Here is an 18,315-nt window from a genome sequence, read left to right as displayed (position 1 = left end):
CATTCTGCCCCTTGAGCTCAGGACTGAAGGGAGCAGCTCCCCAGGGTCTCCGGCAGGGTCCGTGCCAGCCTGAGCCATGTTTGCCCCTGTGCCCTCCTGCAGATGCCCTGCCCCTCAGCTGCGCCCCTTCCCCTTCCTGCCCGGTTGGGGGGGGCGCCCTGCAGCCTCTGACTCCACTCGGGGCCTGATCCTGCCAGGCCCACCTCCTCTCCTCCTCCTCCCCCCCCCGCCTCCTGCACCTCGGACTCCTCGCTCCGTCCCTGCAGCGGAATCCGGCTCCTCTCCGGGGAAACTCGCCAGGCCACGGGCCGCTGCTCCTCCGCTCTCCTCGGCGGGGGACAGGAAAGTGCAGCCGCTCTCGAGTCCCCCTGGATGGCCCCGTTTCCTGCCTCTCTGGGCATCGGAGCTCGCTGGCTGTGGGTTGGGCCCTGGGGGGCTGCGAGGCTGGATGCGCCCCCTTGCAAGACGAGGGCTGCGAGACCGCCCTGCTGCTTCCCCTGCCCTCGAATTTGCAGCCCGCTGCTTCTGATCCTGGAGGTTCTGCTCTTAGCTGTCGGGGCAAATGGATTAGCCCGATGAGATCTGGTCCATTCCTAGCTCTGGAGCAGCAGGGAAGAAGCTTTTTGCACCCTTCTCTAGGGATGTTCACACGTCGCCATCTGTGTCCCCGTGTACACAAATCGCTGAGCTGTTGGGGTAATAATAATAATACAGCAATAATAATAATAATACCGTGCCCATCTGGCTGCGTTTCCCTAGCCGTTCTGGGCAGCTCCCAACAGAATTATTTTTTTAAAAAAGATAGAATAAATCATCAAGCATAAAAAAACTTCCCTAAACAGCGCTGCCTTCAGATGTCTTCTTAGGGTTCGAGCCCCATGTGAGATAAAGTGAAAATGAAGTGTAATGTTACCTTGACATTGTGTACACAATAGTCCAATGGTTTAAACACCCTACAAAAATCCCTTCCCCTTTCTGTGTCATCTCTAATAAGTGGGTTTAGAAAGCTTTTTCTCAAAATTTATTATATAATTGGAATAGATCTGGCATATACTGTATAAGCTATCCAGAATGTTGTACTAAGTCTGGTTGTGCAGTCAGATGTGCAGTCACTGGTTTCTAAATCCTCATCATGAAAAATTCCTGAAATACCATTTTAGGAAAAATTAGCATGTTCAGATCCAAGTGTAGTATGTAAGTAGCATACGATATATTTTTCTTTAATTTGGCAGGCGTTGGATACCACTTAAATTTTAGCTTATAAAATGTTAAGCTTCTAAGTGATTCTGGAATAACATTTTGAGTTGGGCTTCCTCTTTAATAGTAAACTATCCTTTTATTCTTTCTCCAATTAAAGAAATAAAAAAGCAGTATTATTTTACAAAAACTGTATTGATTTTTAAAATATGGGTTCACTGGTGATAATAACTGAGGTTTTCCAAATGCAAAAGCAAATAGGTTAAGGCAGTGGTGACTTATGGAGGGCTGGGGGAAGTGGGGTGCTGCACAAATGCCTGCCCTCCTGGCTAGAGTTGCCATATTCCAAACAGTGAAAATCTGAACTGAAAAATTCTTGAGCTTTTGGGGCAAAATCTCAAAATTGCTGTTTCTGAGCTATTTTTGTGGAAAAACGGCTCCCATACACCCAGGTTTCTGTGGTTGAGGCCTTGTCACCTGAGAGAGCCGTGTCCAACCCACCCCAGATTCTTCTGTTGTAATAAACGAGTTAAAGTAAAGGTAAAGGGTAAAGGGACCCCTGGACCACTAGGTCCAGTCGTGGCCGACTCTGGGGTTGCGGCGCTCATCTCGCTTTATTGGCCGAGGGAGCCAGCGTACAGCTTCCAGGTCATGTGGCCAGCATGACTAAGCCGTCTCTGGCGAACCAGAGCAGCGCACGGAAACGCCGTTTACCTTCCCGCTGGAGCGGTACCTATTTATCTACTTGCACTTTGACGTGCTTTCAAACTGCTAGGTTGGCAGGAGCAGGGACAGAGGAACGGGAGCTCACCCCGTTGCGGGGATTCAAACCGCCGACCTTCTGATCGGCAAGTCCTATGCTCTGTGGTTTAACCCACAGCGCCACCCACGTCCCTAATAAACGAGTTAGTATAGTTTACGGCTTTCACACCCACCCCACATTCCCCATTCCTGTTTCTCTTCCACGTATTATCGGATTGTGATGTTGGCTTAGATGGTGGGTTTAGATCCCCTCCTTTACTACAGACACCCCCAAACAACCCTGGGAAGTGTAGTTTGTTAAGGATGCTGAGAATTGTGAGGTGGCCCCAACTCCTCTCACATAACTACAGTTCCCAGAGTAGTTTAACAGACAATCCCTCTTCACAGGGAACTATGTAGCTCTGTGTGGGCAATGGGGAGGGTTTTTTTCTAAGGCTTTCAGCACCCTTGAAACTACACTTCCCATGGTTCTTAGGGAGAAGATGTACCTGTTTAAAGTGGTATGATACTGGCTTAAATGTAACGTGCAGACAGGGCCCCAGTCTTAAGCAAGACACACAGGAGAAAGTGAATCAGATCCACCCACCCTCACCAAAAAAACCTGACTAACTTTTTTTAATAATAAAAAAAACATTTTATTTTTTTTATTTTGAAAAGAGCAGGAAATTTTAAGTAACCAAAGAAGAACAAAGCAAAGGCAGTAGATTCCTTCTGAGCAGGTTCCGTAATCCTTAACAAAGCAGCAACTCTGAGGAAACGTTCTGTCCAAAATCAAACCAGTTTTTTCTTACTTGATCCCCCCCTGAGCTACTCTGCATTGGGAGGGGGGCCAGAATAGCCCCACTGCAAAGCCAAGGGGGCACAAAGGAAACAACCCCTCCCTGCTGTTGACTATCAGCAACTACTCTCGCAGGTAAACTGCTTATAAACAGGGGGCTCCATATAGTTATCGTTACCTCTTGTGGTGCACTCAGGTGCTGAGTGCTCACAGCATTTATTCAAAAATGGGTCACCGAGAAACAAGAAGGGAGGTATTAGCATGCTCAGTGGGAACACCAAGGTTTTGCAGAAATACAAAAAAAGACCCCCTAACCCCGCAATATTAAAAAATCCAGAACAGCCCAATAAGGACTGAGCATGCTCAGTGGCAACCAAGTGCTATGTGTTTGTTCGGAAGAGGGGAATGGAATGGAATATCCTAGGAGAGGGCATCATGGGCTGGCTGGCTGGCTGGCTGCAATGCTGAATGTGAACATTCAAAAAGTCTTGTATACCTTGAAAAATAGCCCATCCTCCATGAATATATCAAAACCCACTTTAACACCACCACCAATTATTTTGATCCGGCTCACAAATAATTCCACCTCTACTGCCAACTATCCCTTTGGGTTGAAGGAACATCAAAAACACCAACATGAGCAAGAACCTAATCCCACCCCCCCACACCATACAAAAGCAACCACCCCCATTGCCAGCAGCTATAAAGCCCATTTACACAACATAATCCTATGTAGGTTTACTCCAAAGTAATTCCCCGCTGTGTTCATCTAAGTGCACACAGGATTACAGCTACATAGGTCTACAAATGTCTAACTCATCCGCCTCCAACTCTTCCTTCTATTTATTTATTTTTCCAAACAGCACACAAATGGCATAAAGAGATGCATACTTTTCAAAAAGGCATGAGGAAGATGAAGTACATCCACAGGGGAGCAAAGAAGGGGAGATAACTATAAGCACAAGGGGGAAAGGAACCAGAGAGCAGAGAATTCATTCGGCCAAGCAGCAAGTCATTCGATTTCCACTTGGACGGAGACTCCGCTCCACAAGCAGAGAGATGATCAGGTTCCAATTCAGTTTGACAACGGCATCCTTTAGAGGTCTCTACTCTTCAGTTTTCTTCAGATCCAGCCCTGCATAAGAATACATTTCTTTTAAAAGCATGTATACCTCCTTGTTGCTTTTGTCTTTACCCAAACCCACAAGCCCCCTCTTTCCAAACTTATATTTGGTCGCATCCACACCATGCACTTAAAAGCACAAAACAATCCCAGGAACTGTAGCTCACCTCCCACCTCAAAGAGGTATAATTTCCTCCCACCTCCTTCCCCAAGCCTAGCTAGTGCTCTCCCAGTTCTGGGAAGCTGGGGAAGCTTTAGGGCAGGGGTGAGCAAACTTTTTCAGCAGGGGGCCGGTCCACTGACCCTCAGACCTTGTGGGGGGCCGGACTATATTTTGGAAAAATAAAATAAAATGAATAAATTCCTATGCCCCACAAATAACCCAGAGATGCATTTTAAATAAAAGCAAACATTCTACTCATGTAAAGACACGCTGATTCCCGGACCGTCCGCGGGCCGGATTTAGAAGGCGATTGGGCCAGATCCAGCCCCTGGGCCTTAGTTTGCCTAACCATGCTTTAGAGTACCAGGCATCCCCGTTTCCCGGGACAAGTCCCCGGATTTACAATCAGTCCTCTGACAAAATCCATTGAAGTTGAAAAGTGCCCCGGATTCATTGAAAAAAATCTGGTAACCTTGTCAGAAGGCCCTGTCAGAGCCTTCATACCTTCTTCCCAAAGTTGGGCACATCCTTACCTGGGCTTTGCAGTGCCTCCTTCCCAAAGCCTTTGGGAAGACAGTGTGAGGGCTGGGGTAGGGGGCAAATTTAGGCCTCGCACAGGGAGCCATAGAACCCAAATCTGCCACTGCCTCAAGAAACCAGCACCTGTAGGATTCCCCGGGGTGGGGAATGTGCTTAAAAAATATGGTGTGGATGGTGACCTTTCTGTTTTCCAAAACACATCAGGCCTTTCTTCTACCAAGTCGGGTAATTTGTCTCCCTGGGTCAGTGTTATCCACTCTTGTCTGGCAGCAGATCTCAGGGCAGACTTTATCACTAGCAACCTAGTTTTCAATGCTAGCTGCCTAGTCCTTTTAATACAGGGAATGGCAGGGACTGAACCTGACGGCGAAGTCGGAGCTCTACCACTGAGTGGTAAGGATGGGCAGAAGACTGTAGATCAGGATCTAGTGATAGATGGCTAGGCGATTTGCTGATGGTTCCATAGATAAATTTAGGGTTAGTTCTCAGTTATGGGATAAACCTGGGTCAGGGTTGCATAGGCTGAAAACGATGCTCTGTGTTTGTTTTAAACTAGTATGGCACAGAGAGAGGGCGGGATTCAACTAAGTCACATGGAAGGAATGAGGTTTATTTGTGCAGCAGACTTTACAAAGAGTTTGCAGCCAGGTTTATACAGTGGTACCTCGGGTTACATACGCTTCAGGTTACATACGCTTCAGGTTACAGACTCCACTAACCAGAAATAGTACCCCGGGTTAAGAACTTGGCTTCAGGATGAGAACAGAAATCGTGCTCCGGTGGCGCGGCAGCAGCGGGAGGCCCCATTAGCTAAAGTGGTGCCTCAGGCTAAGAACAGTTTCAGGTTAAGAACGGACCTCCGGAACGAATTAAGTACTTAACCCGAGGTACCACTGTAATTTCAATGGAGAGAGGGGAGTTTTAAAGTTGAAACTGGGGAGCCGGGTTGGGGAGTTGAAGGTGCCTGAGTAATTCTCTGGGGGTCTGATAGAACATTTGAAAGCAAAGGAGTCACAAGATTAAATAAAGGAAAGAGGAAAGGAATAAAAAAGCTGGCGGACACAAATGAAATATGCAAAAGGTCACAGGCCAACATTCTGCATGAAGTACATGTTGCCTGGGTGTCAGGTCATTTCTCCCAATAAGAGTACAGTGGTGCCTCGCAAGACGAAAAGAATCCGTTCCGCGAGTCTCTTCGTCTTGCGTTTTTTTCGTCTTGCGAAGCAAGCCCATTAGCGGCTTAGCGCTGTTAGCGGCTTAGGGGCTTAGCGGATCAGCTGATAAGTGGCTTAGCGGATCAGCTGTTAAGCGGCTTAGAAAAAGGGGGGGGAAGGAAAAAAAACCCCGCAGGAACTTGCAAGACATTTTCGTCTTGCGAAGCAAGCCCATAGGAAATTCGTTTTGCGAAGCACCTCCAAAATGGAAAACCCTTTCGTCTAGCGGGTTTTCCGTCTTGCGAGGCATTCGTCTTGCGGGGCACCACTGTATTTGTATGGACTTTTATAACTCAATTCAATTCAGTTCTTCAATTCAATTACTTACCTCACAGGGTTCTTGTGATGATATAAGATGGGTGCAAAAAGACGTCGTCAGATGGAAGCTCTTCTTCGGTTTTGATCGTTTCTGGAGATTCTTTCCTTGGTCCGTGGATTTTCTGATGGCTAACAAGGTGTGTCCTGCGATTGAACCTTTTCCCACAGTCAGGGCATCCGTAGGGTCTCTCTCCAGTGTGGATTCTCTGATGGCTGATAAGGTTTGTGCTGCGATTGAACTTCTTCCCGCAATCTGTGCATTCAAACGGCTTCTCCCCCGTGTGGATTTTCTGGTGCATCTTCAGGCCTGACCGGCGGCAAAAGCTTTCGCCACAATCCGAGCACGTGTACAGCTCCCTGGCTGTATGAATGCTCTGATGTCTAATGAGGTGCTTGTTCCGGCTGAAACTTTCGCCGCACTCAGAGCATTTGAACGTCTTCTCCCCTGTGTGGTTTTTCTGGTGCCTAATGTAAGTCGATCGATCGCAAAAGCTTTTGCTGCAGAGCAGGCATTTGTACGGTTTCTCGCCCGTGTGGCTTCTCTGGTGCGTTATGAGATGGTGGCTCTGGCTGAAGCTTTTTCCACATGCGGTGCATTTGTATGGCCTGTCTCCAGTGTGAAGCCTCTCGTGTCTCACCAGACTCGACTTATCACAAAACTGTTTGCTGCAGGAGGAGCACGAGTATGGCTTCTCGCCCGTGTGCATTCTCTGATGTGAAATAAGGTTTGAGTTCCGACTGAACCCTTTCCCGCAGTCCAAGCATTTGAATGGCTTCACTCCCGCATGGATTTTGCTGTGGTTATTGAGATGTGAGCTCCGCCGGAAGTTTTTGCCACAGTCTGCACATTCGTACGGTTTCTCCCGGCCATGGACTCTTATATGCATGATGAAGCCAGCTCTGGAGATAAACACTTTGCCACAATCGGAGCAGTCATAGAGTTCCTGCCCCGAGTTGTTCCTCTGATGTCTGTTGAGGCCATGGAATAATCTATCACTTGGCCTCTTTAATTTGGGGGTTGCCTGTTCTACTGCCGTTTCACCCTCCGGCGCAACAGATTCATTCCTATGCTCCTCTGTTCCATATTCCTTTGGCTCCGCTGGTTTTGAAATTGTCTCCTCAAAGTCCGGGCAGTTCTCTCCTTCTAGTGGCATCCCGTCATTTTCATCCTGACCTTCGTCACCTGATATTAATATAAGAATAATGAAAACCATCACCCTTCCTATTTCTGATGTTCAGGTTGCGAGTGGCGGTGCTGATGTAGCCAAAACACAGGATTTGGGGTGGTGTGAAGGAAGAACTAAGCTATCTGCAATGCGATTGGTCAGTTAGTTAAATATTTTTATTTATTTGCTATGCCCATGGCAGAACGGCTCCATTCACACAGAAGAGGGTGTGCGGAACCCCAAGATTTGCAGAAGTGCACACAAATAATCTGGTGAAGAAAACCCTAAAAGGGGGGGAACCCACAAAACAGTCAATGGAGAGATGAACTTGCTCACTGGCCATAGAATAATGATTGACATTTTAGGGGAGGAGGGGCAGCTGTGGGACAGCAATCCAGGAGAGGGAATGGGCTGAAGTGGCTGGAATCCTGAAAAGAGGCACTCCATGGTGTAACACATTGTTGCAGGTCCTGCATGCCATAATTACAATAAGCATTTAAGCAGTGGAGGCTGGTGCCCATTGGAGCTGGTAGGGCGGAAAGCAGACCAACAGAATCAATGACAGGCAGGCACAATAAATTCCAGCTGTATCCCCAGCCTCCTCCCTCCCTCTCTGCTGAGTTCCACAAGTGCCAACCCCAAGGAAGGAGCTGACAGGCAGTGCCAACAGCTGGGGTGGCTTTAAGTTTAAAAGGTTTAAAAAAAGGCAGCCGCCAAAGGAGAACTTGAATTTGATGGTAGGGCTGGGCCACATCTGGTTTTCAACATTTGCAATATATCGCCAGCTAAACATTGTGATCTATTGATATAGGACAGGGGTCAGCAAACTTTCTCAGCAGGGGGCCGGTCCGCTGTCCCTCAGACCTTGTGGGGGGCCGGACTATATGGGGGGAAATGAATGAATTCCTATGCCCCACAAATAACCCACAGATGCATTTTAAATAAAAGGACATTCTACTCATGTAAAAACATGGATTCCCGGACCGTCTGCAGGCCGGATTTAGAAGGCGATTGGGCCGGATCCAGCCCCTGGGCCTTAGTTTGCCTACCCTTGATATAGGACAAGGTCTGAAATACGGATGGAGCTGGTTTTCAACTTCGTGATATATCACCAGCTAAACATCTTGATAGGGACGCGGGTGGTGCTGTGGGTTAAACCACAGAGCCTAGGACTTGCTGATCAGAAGGTCGGCGGTTCAAATCCCCACAACAGGGTGAGCTCCCGTTGCTCGGTCCCTGCTCCTGCCAACTTAGCAGTTCGAAAGCACGTCAAAGTGCAAGTAGATAAATAGGTACCGCTCCGGTGGGAAGGTAAACAGCGTTTCCATGCGCTGCTCTGGTTCGCCAGAAGCGGCTAAGTCATGCTGGCCACATGACCCAGAAGCTGTACGCCGGCTCACTCGGCAAGTAAAGCGAGATGAGCGCCGCAACCCTAGAGTCGGCCATGACTGGACCTAATGGTCAGGGGTCCCTTTACCTTTAAACATCTTGATATATGAATATATCCCAATGTCTGAAATAAGGATGGAGCTATGTAAAGCCACTGGCTGGCTTCGTGGTTTCCCCCACATTGCGATTTTTGCACAACACACACACAATTCTCAATATATTGCCACGTCAATAACTAAGCCCATATCACGATATGGACTTCAAACTGGTTTTGAGTGACATAGCAATATATCACCCTGCCCTAGTTGCTGGGGCAGTGCCTCATTTATCTAACAGATCCACTGCACAGAACCTGTTTTATACCAGGCCAAATTATTTGTCCATTGAGCCCAGTATTTTCTGCTTTGTATGTTCTCTGTAACCTTTCAAAGAAGGCTTCCTTGTCAGCTGGTTTTCAATCCTTTTTAATTTGGGAGATGCTAGGAATCGAACCTATGAACTTAGGTGGTGGAACATGTGCTCTATTACAGTACTCAGCTATGGGAACACCTTCCCGTCCCCAGAGCAAAATGGCATATGTAACAGAATTTTTGAAAAGGAAACAAGAGCAAGATAAGCAAGTGTACAACTTGCTTCCAGTGCAACTCATCCTTGCCTAGCACACTGGCTTCTTCTTCTTCCTCCTCCTCCTCCTCTTCCCCCTCCTCCTTGACCTCCCTGTAGAGCTGCCTGAGGGTCAGATCCATCGAAGAACCTTCTCCCGCAGAGAAATTCATAGCAGCCTCCTCTTTCATCCCCACCTGAAACAACGGGAGAGAATTTCAGTCCAAGATAGCTCAGGGGTGGAGCCCATAAGACGAGTCCTGCTGGATCAGACCAACATCCCATTTCCTGCCCAGGCCTCTGGGAAGCCCACAAGCAGGTCTAAAAGTCAACAGCCCTCCCCAAGTCAGAGATGTATATACTGCATTCACCTATCGTGGCTAAAGAGCCATTGGTAACCTCACTCGCTACAAATTCCTCATCCCCTTTTAAAGCTGTCTGAGCAGGTGGCTGTCACCTCATCTTGTGGCAGCGAGTTCCATAAGCTCAGCCACACATTTTGCTTGAAGAAGTGTGGTTTCCTGCCCACCCCCCATCCATGTCCTGAATCTACTGATCATCAATTTCACTGGAGGATATTTCCCAACCGACTCACCCTGCTGCAAAGTCTAGCATTGCAAAGAACAAAAACATTTCTGTCTCTTCCTCTACATCATGCATGAATGCTGTAAATCTCGCTCATGTCCCTACCCACTTTTGTTGCATCTTCCCCCCTCCAGAAGCAAAAAAAGCCTTTCCTTGTAAAGAAAGTGCTCCATGGGACATTTTTGCTTGCCCTGCTTTGCATCTCTCCCAGTCACACGAAGCGACTATTACCAGAATGACTCATCCTGTAAGCCAGGGAAAGGGAACCGGGTCCAGCTAGCAGGATGGATCCTGACCCACCCCTGCCAATCACCTGACGCCACAACAATGTCAGGTGACCTGTTACCGTTTGCCTGGGTGGTTTGAAAAAAACAAACACACACAGCACTGCACGTCATCACCCGATGTCTGGCGATTGCAAACTGCAGGGCTTCGCAGGTACTGATGGGCAACTGATTTTTCAGTGCTTGCTGCTGTGATCATCTGTGCTTGCAAAGGCACAGGGTTCAAATGGCCTGGCAAGACAACCTGGGAGGCTTAAGTGGCCCTAATTAGGCCCACAGACCCCAGGTTCCCCACTACTGCTGCCAGCTAAGTACCACAGCTTACATACATCCTACCACCAATAGCACGGCCAGCTCAGGACCATTGAGAAGAAAATACCTGTTGGTCCTGCCTCTGAGCCTCTCGCTGCCTCAGGAGAAAATGCTCAGCAAGGGCTACAGCGTGGAAGCAACTCTCCGAATCGCGTTCTCGGATCCAGCTCAGCATTTCCAGGGGCAGGATGGCCAAGAATTGCTCCAGAATCACCAGCTCCAGGATCTCTTCTTTGGTGTGCCTCTCTGGTATGAGCCACTGGTGGCAAAACTTCCGCAGTTGACAGTAGGCCTCCCACGGCCCCTCGGCTTCTTCATAGCCAAACTGCCGGAAGCGCTGGCGCTGGCATTCGGGACTGATGGACTCTGTGGCCTCGGCCTCGCTTGCCTGCTCGTCGCTGCTCCCGCTGTCGCTTTTCACACTTTGGGCCTCTTGGGCTATCCGGGTGCGTCCAATCCCGACCCGGGGCCTTGTCCTGCCTTTAGCCCACCGGCTGGTGGACGCTGCTCCTTCGGAGTGGGAAAGGGAATCCTTAACATTGTCCGTCAATCCTGTCTCTTCCAGTTCCAGGTCTCCCTGCCCTGACAGAGGGGACTGTGAGGCATCTGGGTTGTCCTGCCACTGCCCGTCCCACTGCCGGGACGACGGCCCTTCGCCAACTTCCTCTTTAATGCCTTGCGGCGATGCTGCAACAATAACCGTCTCCACCTCGGCGGCCAGGGAGGTCTCCCCGGTTCTCTGCAGCCCTCTCCTGGATCCACGTTCTCGCCTCTCCATTTTTATTTCTGGCTTCACGTGCTGGTCAAACTCATGAAGGTCTAGGGGCGAGAATTCTGCTGCCTTCTCTGTCGTCATTTTCTACCCACAACCACCCTCTCTCTTTTTTTTTAATAAGCGACGATCCTAGCTAAGCTCTGTCCCTCCATCCCCTTTCAGGCCAATGTAGTGGAAAGCTTTGCTTCGTAACTGCAATTACAGCAAGGCGGCAGTAAGTCGAAGCAGAACTCCAGCCATGATAAGAGTTTCTGTGAACCGCCCTAAGACCTCCGGGTATAGGGGGGTATATAAGTTCAATAAATAATAATAATGATAATAAGCAGACCCCCAAGAGCTCAGGCCGATGCCAATCTTCCTCAGACGTCTTTGCTTGTCTGGGGCTGCCCTGAAGGACAAAAAGCACAAACAACAAGTGAGGCAACAAGGATAACATTGCTCTTCTCCCTAGTAAGAAGTATGTTTTGTTTTTTAACAAGTGGAACCTGCAGCAAAAAATGGTGCATTGTGTCCTCACCTCCAAAGAGAAAGGCTGCTTTTCATGCTTCCAGTTAGCCGAGACACTTCATTTCATTCTCCAATCCCACTTACTCCCCCCTCGGCCCCTGCCCGGCTGTATGAATGAATGAATGAATGAATGAACTTTATTACGGTCTCAGACCAGGATTAAAAAAGCAGTTAGGATTTTTTTAACCGATAATTGTTAGAGCAAATTAGGACATGGAAACAGGCATAGGATAAAACATCTGGATAAAATACAAGATTAAACACGGATAATGTATGGATAAAAAACTTGATAATTAAAACAGAAAGGAATTAAAAACAAACAAAGACACACATTTAAAGCAACTGTAAGAGCATAAGAACTAAAAGACTCGCAGTTAAAACAACTACAAGAGGCTGCAGAGTAGAAGCCTCTGAAATAGAGGACACTCAGAACATTAGAAAATGCTGTGCAAATATGGTTAAAACAGACAATTAAAACAATGTACAACACTAAATTTAGCAACAATATACAACAGTAAACTGTCCCAGGGAGTTGACTCAGAATCACCCATGGAACTGTGTTTGGGGCCCGGCAGTATATTCTTGTACATCAGCAAACATGGATAGCTCAGTTGGTTAGAGCATGGTGCTGATAATGCCAAGGTTTCAGTTCGATCCCCATATGGGATAGCTGCTATTCCTGCAATGCAGAGGGTTGGGCTTAGCTGATCCTCAGGGTCGCTTCCAATCCTATGATTCTACTATTTGGATTCCACCAATCCTGGCTATACCTCCCTCTGTTTCTACGCAACCCCATTGTGGCTTAAAAGTTGTCAGCGCTCAACATGCGAGCGCATTATTACAAGGAGTGATTTATTTTAGCGCATTCATTTCCCACCCTTTCAAGGCTGTATACAGAGTTGTGATCCCCCACTCAGTTACCCTAGAACAGGGGTCAGAAACCTTTTTCAGCAGTGGGCCAGTCCACCGTCCCTCAGACCATGTGGTGGACCAGACTATATTTTGGAGGGAAAAAATGAACGTATTCATATCCACAAATAACCTAAGGATGCATTTTAAATAAAAGGACACATTCTACTCATGTAAAAACATGCTGATTCCTGGACCGTCTGCGGGGCTGGATTGATAAGGCGATTGGGCCGGATCTGGCCCCTCAGCCTTAGGTTGCCTACCCCTGCCCTAGAACAAGCCAGGATTTTTTTTTAAAAAAAGCTTGATGCAAGAATGGCACCAAAGTAGACATCAGGTAACTGTATTTTATAATTAAGATGCCACCACCAGAAATTCAGTTTCTATGGTAATACCCAGGAAGTCTTGCATCCAAGTACAGTGGTACCTTGGGTTACAGACGCTTCAGGTTACAGACGCTTCAGGTTACAGACTCTGCTAACCCAGAAATAGTACCTTGGGTTAAGAACTTGGCTTCAGGATGAGAACAGAAATTGCACAGCGGTGGCGCGGCGGCAGCGGGAGGCCCCATTAGCTAAAGTGGTACCTCAGGTTAAGAACAGTTTCAGGTTAAGAACGAACCTCCAGAACAAATTAAGTATTTAACCTGAGGTACCACTGTACTAACCAAGTACTGATCCTGCTTAGCTTCCAAGATCAGGCTAGACTGAGCTTCCTCAAGTGAAAACACGAACAGGCACATGTGGAGCATTCTGTCACCAAGTCGTGAAGAGCAACATTAGGGGAGAGGTGTTTCCAGCTACCCCACCTCTTGTCGTTGGAAGACCTGCAAGTTGCTGTAGGAGGAGAGGGACTCTGAGCAACTGAGCCCTGGGATCATCATCCGAGGTGCTTCTTCATGTGCCTCCTCCACAAGAGGTCTGGAGGGCGGCAACATGAAAACAGCCTTTTTTGTGGTGGCTCCCCATTTGTGGAATGCTCTCTCTCTCAGGTGGCAGGCAAACACATTTCTCTATAACCAGGCCTTTGGCTGATTAACATTATATGGCCTTTAAAATGTGTTTGTGGGAGGGGGCGCTATTGGTTTGTTTTTGTTTTATTATGGCTTTTGTATTAATATTTTGTATTTTTTTTGTTGGGAATTGCCCTGTGATCTTTGAATGAAGGGCAGTATATGATTTTAATAAATGAATGAATGAATAAAAATAACATCAAGGGAAAGGTGTTTCCAGGACCAAGGTGAAAGTGTCAAGCTTCCTTGTTAACTTTGCTATTGGATATTACGCTATCTTCTTATATTTATAGTACTGAAATGTTGCCGTTGTTTTGTATGTTGCTATATTTTATATCGTGTTGTTGTTTTATTGTGCAGTTTTGTAATTGTTTCGCAGTGCTTGGCTTTGAAATACATTTCGGCTTCATTTGTTGTAAGCCGCTTTGAGCAATTTTTTTGGGGGGTGGGGTGGGTGGAAAAGAAGAATACAAATAAAACACTGAATGAAGAGCTTTAAAGGTTAAAACCAGCACTTTGAACTGAGTGTGGGAACACATGGGGAGTCAGTGGCAAGGAGTACCATAGCTCAGCTTCCCTCAAGTTAAATACAGTGGTACCTCGGGTTAAGTACTTAATTCGTTCCAGAGGTCTGTTCTTAACCTGATGCACCACTTTAGCTAATGCTGCCGCTGTGCCGCCGGAGCCCGATTTCTTTTCTCATCCTGAAGCAAAGTTCTTAACCTGAGGTACTATTTCTGAGTTAGCGGAGTCTGTAACCTGAAGCATATGTAACCTGAGGTACCACTGTACAGGCATTTTCTCTAGGGATATTGTGGAATCTGCTGAACCAGAGGCTCAAAATGGAGATGGCTTTTCCCCCTTCTCACACCCACATGCCTCTCAGAGTACTATATTTTCCTGTTCTCCTACTGATGAATGGAGGAAATAGAATCTATATGCCCCAATAGCCGCCGCCCCACTCAGAAATTGCTCTGTAAGCAGTCTAGCCATCTGTATGCATGCCTTCTCAGAAAATGCAGGAATTAATCTATTTGTTGAAACTTATGTAATAGAGCTTTGCACATGCTCTTGTGCCCTGGAAGTTGTTTTTATACAGAAAGTGGCTCTGATCAGAAATGAGAGAAACCCAACGACCCCCATAACCCCCACTTTTGAGTTTGCCACAAAATGCTGTGTAAACTGGCTATTCAAGAAAGTCAGTCACAAGAAGATGAGCTAACTGATGTCTGGTGTCTGTTTTTAAACTTGCACAGGTCAGGTGTATGGGCAAGAAACCAGCACAGGCTGGCAGATGCAGACAGGACAGGACAGGAGCGGGGTGGGGGAGAGACTAGAAAGCTCTTACTTTGAAGTTTGGGCGAACAAGGGGGGAGCGAAGAAGCTAATCTGTTATTTTTGCCTGCTTGAGTAAAGTTCCTCTTTTATACCTGTTCATTGGTAACTCACTATAAGAAGGGCCCCCGAAACTGGTTCAGGGCCTCAATCTCTGAGAGATATCTCACTGGGGTCACCTGCGCAGGTCAATAAATGCTGACCTTCCTTGGAAAGATCCAGTGTCTGTCGTCACTGACTGGAGATTCCTGCAACATTTCCACACTCAGCTGATACCTTATTCTCCCACCCCACCTCAAGCTGGCAATTTATTTTTACTTTTTCCTTCCTCCTAGAGTTTTTACGTTTATTCCTTCTTCCAAAAACACCTTTATTCTCTTATCCCATTATAGTCCCAATTTTTTTTTAAAGAAACTGTGATAATGAATATCAACTTTCCTTTGTAGGAGAATGTACTTCAAATAATACTAACCCTTGGCGCTGTGGGCTTGCCAATCAGAAGGTTCGAATCCCTGCGATGGGGTGAGCTCCCGTTGCTCGGTCCCTGCTCTTGCCAACCTAGCAGTTCAAAAGCACACAAGTGCAAGTAGATAAATAGGTACCCCTCCGGCGGGAAGGTAAACGGCGTTTCCGTGCGCTGCTCTGGTTTGCCAGAAGTGGCTTAGGCATGCTGGCCACATGAACCGGAAGCTGTATGCCGGCTCCCTCAGCCAATAAAGCGAGATGAGCGCCGCAACCCCCGAGTCATCTGCGACTGGACCTAATGGTCAGGGGTCCCTTTACCTTTACCTCCTCTGGCCTCCTCTCAGAAGAGGGAGGCCTTACATCCCTAAACACACACGGCTTCCTTGTCATCTTTGCTCAGGAAATGAGGAGCTACTGGTCCTTTCAAGAGCTTCTGCCATAGCACTGGCCCAATTTAAAGACCACAGCATGGGTAGGAGATATGGCAGGCATGTGAAAAGCCCACCAGCCAGTCTGTGGTATGGAAGCCCACCTAAAAGGAGGCCCAAGGCCCACTGGTGGCTTGCGAGCCCATTCTTTGAGATGCACCTCTTTTAAGCGATTTCAATTTAATATTGTATTTATATTGTTGTAGTCCATTCCAGCGACCTGCTTGTGAAAGACAGATAAAGTACTACTAGCAAATAAATAGTATAATAAATAAGATTATCACCGCTCTTTATTAGTGGGTAAAGGGCAGGCAAGAACTTCCAGTATGTGTTTAAGTGGAGTTTGATATGAAACCAAAACCTCGTTGGCTCTAATGTCTTCCAAACACCTGGGTTACATCCTGTTGGGATTATTGTAACACACTCTGGGTGGGGCCGCCATTGCGAAATGCTCAGAAATTTCAACGGGATCAAAGAGCTGCAGAGAGACTGCTGACTGGGGATGGTTAAAAGTAACATATGACACCCTTGTTACAACAGGGCCATTCAAAGTGCTGGTTGTGACCTGTAAAGTCCTATACAAGATGGGTCCTTGGCATGAGAAAAACTGAATTGCTTCATATGAACCTGCCTTATCTCTGGGATCTTTGTAGGAGGCTGTTCTCGCAGGGACACTTGCTGAGGGTGCAGGGCAGGGCCTTCTTGGCGTTGGCACCCAGACTATGGAACTCCCTCCTGTCCTTCCAACAGCAAGTTAAGACTTTATCATCCCAACAGACTTTGGGGAACTGACTGCTTTTTAGTGAAAGGGCTGGCGCCCTGCTGCTCTTATTGCAATTATTTGTCCATGCCTTTTCCCCACAGCATGGATTTCCACAGCGCTAATTACATTGCACACCCAACTGTTGAATGGAAGCGCGGAAGGAGAGCGCAATTATGGGATGTCGAGGCCCCCTCCCCTCCCCCTCTTCCCCCGCCTGCAGCTCTTCTGCTCCCCAAGAACCAGGCAAACCCGCCTTCCAACTTACCGGTCCCGGGCGAGGCCTCCTTCCAGCTCCTCCCACTGGAAGCTGCGATGACAGGGGCTCTTGGCAGGGAACCTGCAGCTTCCTAGCAAACACAATCAGGCATGCATTTTAATTATTTTTTAACAAAAAGCAACAAATTTGCAAGGGGAGAAAGAAGAAGGCGGCGGCGACCACCAAGCTCCGGAAGATTGCATTCGGCAGGAAGGAAGATTCTCCTCCTCCCTCCCCAAACCCTCTTCCTCTCTAGCCATCTGAACTGCGCTGATTTAACCATTAGAGAACCACGGGGCGCTTTCACGGACTATACATTTTCATTTCTATTTTTTTAAAGAGAAGGTTCGGCATTAAAATGGCATGTGCTCTACCTGGTGGGGTGGGGAACCTGACATCTTACCTGCAAGGCTGTATTAATCTGAAAGGGGCCGGGGGCCGGGAGGGGGTCACGCTGGCCTTTCCGCCACTTTCCTTCGATGAAAGAGAAGAATCCTTTGTTTGAAGAGGGGCCCTGAAAGGGTTAAGTGGAGAGAGAGAGCACCGATTTCCTAGATAGGCTCGAAAGGTCATGGAACGGCGCTGGATTCCTCTTCCGGCCCCTCCCCTTTGGCTGGAAGAGGGGGAGGGGGGATGTTGTAGCAGTTGAAAGGCAGCTGTCAGCTGTCACGGACCCCTTTCTTTGTAGTGGAATTGCAATTGCTGCGCCAGTTTTTCCTTTTTTAACAGCAAATATAATTAAACTTGAGATAATCATGGCCTATTTTCTGTCTGTTTACAGTGGTTGTTTCTAATGATTTAGGTGGCGTCCCTTGGCAGGCTCACCTGGGGATAAAAACTCACCGAATAAAGTGGTGAAAATATGAAATAAATATGCTTAGGATTGCACCCCTGGTTTGTAGTGATTGTTCCCGTGATGAGTGAGTGGGAGCAGGAGTCCCAACAACAACTTGAGGCCCATAGAATCAGCCAGTGCTCCCCCCTGGGGGCGCTCAAAGGTACGCAGTACTAGCACATCTCTCTTTTTGGTTGTTAAAAAGTGTAGCACTTAACAGTAACAACCTCATAGTGAGTACCAGCGCCTATTTTTCTAGGGAGGAAAGCACTGGGTTCAGCATTCCTGCTTTATGCTGTTTTAAACATTGCTGTTTTTCCACCTTGCGTTTCCCAGATCGTACTTCCTTTTTCATCCCCCCCCATTTTTTATTTTTATTGGATTATGATTTGATATGTTAATTGGATGTTTTTATTGGAAAATTAATAAACGCTCTAACAAAAAAAGAAAGAAAGAAGTACATTTCACTGATATCCGTGGGGTTCATTCCTCAGAAACTTTGAATAGCATTGAAGCTGTGATGCTGCTATTTTTTCCCCCTTTTCATTTTGATACATATTTTAATGATTTTTTTAAAAAAAATTATGTGAGCGGCC

The 18,315-nt window shown here is 47.3% G+C and overlaps 1 protein-coding gene across 1 annotated transcript; it reads right to left on the bottom strand.

Annotated features, from left to right (window-relative positions):
* Positions 1-3,562: 3,562 nt before the first annotated feature.
* On the bottom strand, positions 3,563-17,400 carry LOC309364506 (uncharacterized protein). The gene is made up of 6 exons (XM_081901960.1): positions 17,288-17,400; positions 16,894-16,975; positions 10,502-11,597; positions 9,306-9,450; positions 6,106-7,278; positions 3,563-3,872 (listed from the first exon to the last, which is right to left on the bottom strand). Exons 3-5 carry the CDS (start codon positions 11,288-11,290, stop codon positions 6,107-6,109), a joined length of 2,106 nt encoding a protein of 701 aa, XP_081758086.1. The 5' UTR covers positions 11,291-11,597; positions 16,894-16,975; positions 17,288-17,400; the 3' UTR covers positions 3,563-3,872; position 6,106.
* Between the last annotated feature and the right edge of the window lie 915 nt (positions 17,401-18,315).

This window comes from Podarcis melisellensis (assembly GCF_964234715.1).
Source record: "Podarcis melisellensis genome assembly, chromosome: 2".
Taxonomy (NCBI): domain Eukaryota; kingdom Metazoa; phylum Chordata; class Lepidosauria; order Squamata; family Lacertidae; genus Podarcis; species Podarcis melisellensis.
This window is presented reverse-complemented; position numbering and strand designations above follow the sequence as displayed.